The sequence below is a fragment of the Nematolebias whitei genome, chromosome 13, assembly GCF_014905685.2.
Source record: "Nematolebias whitei isolate Nwh7 chromosome 13, NemWhi1, whole genome shotgun sequence".
Classification (NCBI taxonomy): domain Eukaryota; kingdom Metazoa; phylum Chordata; class Actinopteri; order Cyprinodontiformes; family Rivulidae; genus Nematolebias; species Nematolebias whitei.
In genome coordinates this window covers 2,380,299-2,385,543 of record NC_056510.1, presented here as the reverse complement: position 1 = coordinate 2,385,543, position 5,245 = coordinate 2,380,299, and the positions used below count along the sequence as shown (strand labels likewise).

Below are 5,245 nucleotides of genomic sequence, written 5' to 3'. Positions count from 1 at the left end.
GGTGTGTTTGCTTCGTCTGAAATCCACGACCATCTCCTTCGTCTTCTTCACATTGGTGTGGAAGTTGTTCTTCTTCTTTAAGGTTATTTTCTGTTCCTACATCTATAGCACCTTCCTGCCATTTTTACATGTTTATATACCGCCTAAAAATATACTATTATTATATCATCATCATCATCATACATTTTTATTATTTTAAACAAATTTGCATAGTCAGCCCTCACTCAGGGCTATTTAATCAAAATGTTAAGTACAGATGTTTGCCTGTTTTAGTAATGGCCGCCGTAGCTGCAGTGAATCACCAGGTCACGTGACCAGAGCGCCCTCTACTGGTTCATGGAACTCTGGTTGTATGGGTGTTGTGAACGCGCACAGAAAGGGGTGGTTGCACGTGGTCTGGCAGGAAATGATGACATAATGTAAATAAATACCCACCCCAACTGCCTTTTTTTTTGTGAACGGAAATACCTAAACTAAAGGTGATGATGAAATGCATCTTGTGATATTTGCCTTATAATCTAGCTGTTTTTCATACTTTTATGGCCATCTTATTTTAATTTGTAAAAAATAAATATCTGTATGTCTTTTTATAATTGTCTATTGTTGTCACTGTTGTCCATTGTTGTCATCATTCTTTGTTGAAATCAAGTCTCTCTTGTAAATGAGTCCTCGAGGCTCAATGGGATTAACCTGTCCAAATAAAGGTTGAATGATATGCATCTTATTAAAAATTAGTATCAGTATATTGTGATATTTAAAAAAAATAATGTTTTGATCTCCAAAGAAGAGCTGCCATCTTCTGAAGACCACATAAAAAAAATTATATTTCTGCCATTCTTTGTAATCTTCATACAAATTGCAAGATGTTCAATTTTAGTTAAGGCAAGCGTCGTGACGTCATCACGCTCAACGTGCAGTGTAAGCGTGACTGGCAATAACAAGGCGATTGCGCATGCGCGGCTCACATCGGCTGTTAAAGCTGACAGGACACGGACTGAGACGTTAACAAACGTATTTGGAGATGTTTTGGTTTCAGGGCTCCATTCCTGACGCCATCAGTTCTGCTAAACGGCACAGTTTAATCTTTGCCGTTGTCATTGCAGGTGAGATTAGGAATATTTAAGTATTGTACTACGTGAGATGGGTTTTAGGTGCTGAACATGAAGCTAAGTGCTAGCAGGCAGGATAGCTGTAGCCATTAGTCAGCTGTCACTGACCGAGTGTCCTGCCAAAGAAACGAGCTACAAACCAGAAGAAAACTAAATACACCCTCAAATAAAACCCGATGCTGTGCTAACAATACCAGATGATTATTTGTGCGTCTGTTTAATCGCTTAGCTGTGTTCTCTGGATTTTATTCTTAGATGTTTGTGTTTATCAGTACGTAGTGACGTTCAGTCCCCTAGCTAGGCTACAGGCAGCTAAAGGAATTTGGTTTTCGCTTCTTCTTCATCATTCCAGGTCTTCTAATGGATTAGGATGAGGCGAATTGTCTTTACCTCCATTGCAGCTTTTGCTGAAAGTGCCAGTTCATTTCTTCATGTCTCAGATAAACGTGTGTGGTGGTGGTTTCTCAGGACTGAGCTTACAAACCTTTGTTCTCAGGTGAAGATGAGCAGTCGGCCCAGCTCATGTCCAGCTGGGAGGACGAGCGCGTCTCCGAGACGGCGCACAGATGTTGTGTTGCCATCAAAGTTGATGCCAAGAGGTACCAACATGTCCCCTACACGTGTGTCATTCAGTATTTTAGTTTGAAGTTTACTTTTAATGTCCGTACGGGTCTGAGTTCCTGACAAGAACACGTGTTGGTGTGAAATGTGCATCTCAACACCAACAAAGAGGAGCAGCAGATTTTGTGACGATGCTGCTGAAGCTGGTCAGAGAGTCTTTATCCACAGTGAGACGAGTCCTGGACCAACATGGACTGAAAGGACACCCAGAGACGACAGACATTACTCCTAAAGCTATATAAAAAAGGCAGATTATAATTTAAGATTAAACTGTTTGGTCATAATGACCATAGTTAGATTTGGATGAAGCATCTTCTCAAAACGTCACACAGGAAGTTGATGCTTGGACATACATGGGTCTTCAAATGGACGATGTCCCTCATCGCATGGTCTGCTTAATTACAAAGTGGAGTAAAATATTTAGAAGAGCTGAAAACGTGTGTGAGCAAGGCAGCCGTCAGATCTGACTCCGGTCCAGATGTTTGTCAGGAGGAACGAGGCAAAACTCAACAGTTGTGAACAGCTTGGGGAAGGAAACCCGAAACATCTGACCCATGTCAAGACGATAAATACACAGAACAGTGATGAAAACTTGTGACTTTGAAAAATGTAATAAAAAAAAGAAATTCTCATTTTGTAGACATTTGGCAAATAAAAATAATTTTGTGATTTTACATCTTCCTTCCTACAGTGACACGTGCGTGCAGTTCTCCCAGATCTGTATCCTTTCTTCTTCTAAAGGCTGCTTAGTTTGTTAAAGGTCTTTCTTGTCATTTCACATGAACATGTGAATAAAATGTTCCTTAACTGAGCGGTACCTGTTGAAAGACCCCGTGGTCTGCATACCCTCCAGCTTCTTCATCGGAGACAACGGGATTCCTCTGGAGGTCGTAGCTGGGTCCGTGTCTCCTGACGAGCTGCTGAAGAGGATCAACAAAGTCCAGCAGGTTTGTTCAGTGATCCCTGAGATCCCACGATTCCTGAACACAGGCCAAACCAGATGTTTACATACACCAGGTAAAAAGACACGAGATCGTTTTTATCATCGTGTCTAGTCTAGGAACGTCCATAAACTTTATTTTGTCCCGCCCATGACTTCTGATGCGCTCAAGATGATTAAATGAAGTTCACAAACATCTGCATCGTCTTCATCACCCCAGCTCCAAGGTCGAGGTCACAAATCAAGGTCAAAGTTAAACAAGGTCTTTGCTTGTCCAGTGCAGCTGTTTGCTGTTTAATAGTTTGCTGATGAGCGAGTAATGTGTCGTACACGGTACTTTTGTTTTCTCACCATCTCACATTAAATCAGACGAAACCGTTCCTGTTTAGGTCGGTTACGATTCCTTAAACAATTTAGTTTTGTGAAATTTGTAAACGAGAGATAATTTAGTTTACATACACAAAGATTAGTTTGCCTGTATACATTTTGTTAAAGCCCAGATGATGATGTCATGGCTTTGGAAGCATTTAACTGGTTAGTTGACAACAGGTGCACCTCAAACGTGCTGCTGCTTTGTGTGACATCTTAGGAAAATAAAATAAATCATCCATGACATCAGAGAAGTACTGATCTCCACAACTCTGCTTCATCCTTGAGTCCAGGTTCCCGGTCCTGAAGGTTCCAATGTTCAGTTATACAGAAACAGCTCGTGTGTTTCTATACAGTGCACGTAAACATCTGGTTTCAAACGTTGTTTTAACTGAAGTTACTGAATGAAAAACTGTTTTTTGTCCAAATGTTTCACTTGTTTTCTGACAGATGCACATTCAGGAACATGGCGGTGCTGGAACGGTACCAGAACCTTGTGGTCCCGTGGAGTCTGCCCCACCTGCTCCAGTCCTAGCCTCAGCTCGTGAAGAGTCCGTCGGGTCAGAAGCTGCAGCCAGCGAGCCTGGAACAGAACCACACATGGATAAAGGTGTGCATTGATAGCTCCTTCATCCTGCATTAAATATTGATCTATAAAAATCCAACATTGACTTAAGTATGAACCTTTTCCTGTTTGTCAAACAGTTTTTAGCTCTTAGTTTTTGAGTTGGTAACGACTGAGGTCTGACTGAAGTTGATTCACGTGGATTAAAGTTATCTGTCGCTGCGATGGAGTTCCATCATTTTGAATGTAACCAGGACTTTTTTTAACGTAGTCTGGAAAAATGACAAGGGAAAAAACGTGTTTTGTTGTGATCTTGTTAAAGCCATCCAATCTGATGATGATACAGGAACTAAACTGATGCAAGTTTCAACCAATAAACAATACCAAAGTCATAGTTTGACCAATCAAAGCAGAGCAGGATGAGTGGTGCTGTCTGGTTCACAGTGAGTCTGGGTGTGAGCAGTAAACACAAACTGCAGGTGAAAGTTCACCTGCAACCTCAATACGACGGTGAGAGGACTGAAGAGAGGAGACAGGAATATAAGGAGATACAAAGTAGAGCAAAGAGGGAGGTAGCTAAGACAAAACAGAAGGTGTATGATGAGTTGTATGGGAGGCTGGACACTAAAGAGGGCGAGAAGGACTTGTACCAATTGGAGAGACAGAGGGATCAGGCTGGAAAGGGTGTGCAGCAGGTTAGGCTTGTTAAAGATAGGAATGGTAATGTTCTAACCAGTGAGGAGAGTGACGGGAAAATGGAGGGAGTACTTTGAGGAGCTAATGAATGAAGAGAATGAAAGAGAAAGAAGAGTAGAGATCATAGAAACTGTGGACCAGGAAGTGGGAAAGATTAGTGAGGGTGAAGTCCAGAAAGCTCTGAAAAGAATGAAGAAGGTGAAGGCAGTAGGACCTGATGATCAGTGGAGGTTTGGAAATGTCTTGGAGAGATGGCAGTGATGTTTTAACTCAAATATTCAATGACATATATGAGTGTGAGAAAATGCCTGAGGGATGGAGAAGTGTGCTGGTGGCCATTTTGAAGAACAAGGGTGATGTACATGTATGGTGAGATAAAAAACAGAGTCCAGGCAGGATGGAGAAAAGTTTCAGGAGTGATTTGTTGCAAAAGGATGGCATCAAAGGGTCAAAGGAAAAGTTTACAAGACAGTGAGACCAGCTATGTTGTATGGTCTGGAGACAGAGACATGGACAAAAAAACAGGAGACAGAACTGGAAGTGTCAGAAATGAAGATGTTGAGGTTCTTCTTAGGAGAGACAAGGATGGAGAAGATCAGGAATTAGATCATCAGAGGTACAGCACAGGTTGAACAACTGGGAGACAAAGTTAGAGGACACACTGAGATGGTTTGGACATGTCCAGAGGAGGGACAGTGGTTTGGACATGTCCAGAGGAGGGACTGTGGTTTGGACATGTCCAGAGGAGGGACTGTGGTTTGGACATGTTCAGAGGAGGGACAGTGGTTTGGACATGTCCAGAGGAGGGACAGTGGTTTGGACATGTCCAGAGGAGGTACTGTGGTTTGGACATGTCCAGAGGAGGTACTGTGGTTTGGGCATGTCCAGAGGAGGGACTGTGGTTTGGACATGTCCAGAGGAGGGACTGTGGTTTGGACATGTCCA

At 42.3% G+C, this 5,245-nt stretch overlaps 1 protein-coding gene across 2 annotated transcripts in view; it reads left to right on the top strand.

Moving 5' to 3' along the window:
- Window positions 1–945: 945 nt before the first annotated feature.
- The window catches only part of ubxn4 (UBX domain protein 4), a 14,180-nt gene continuing 9,880 nt past the window's right edge, over window positions 946–5,245 (top strand). For both annotated transcript variants that reach the window (XM_037686222.1, XM_037686221.1), the window contains exons 1-5: window positions 946–1,103; window positions 1,606–1,708; window positions 2,422–2,450; window positions 2,559–2,677; window positions 3,490–3,649. In XM_037686222.1, the coding sequence (XP_037542150.1) occupies window positions 1,022–1,103; window positions 1,606–1,708; window positions 2,422–2,450; window positions 2,559–2,677; window positions 3,490–3,649 (493 nt within the window). In that variant the 5' untranslated portion in view covers window positions 946–1,021. The remainder of the gene's footprint in view (window positions 1,104–1,605; window positions 1,709–2,421; window positions 2,451–2,558; window positions 2,678–3,489; window positions 3,650–5,245) is intronic.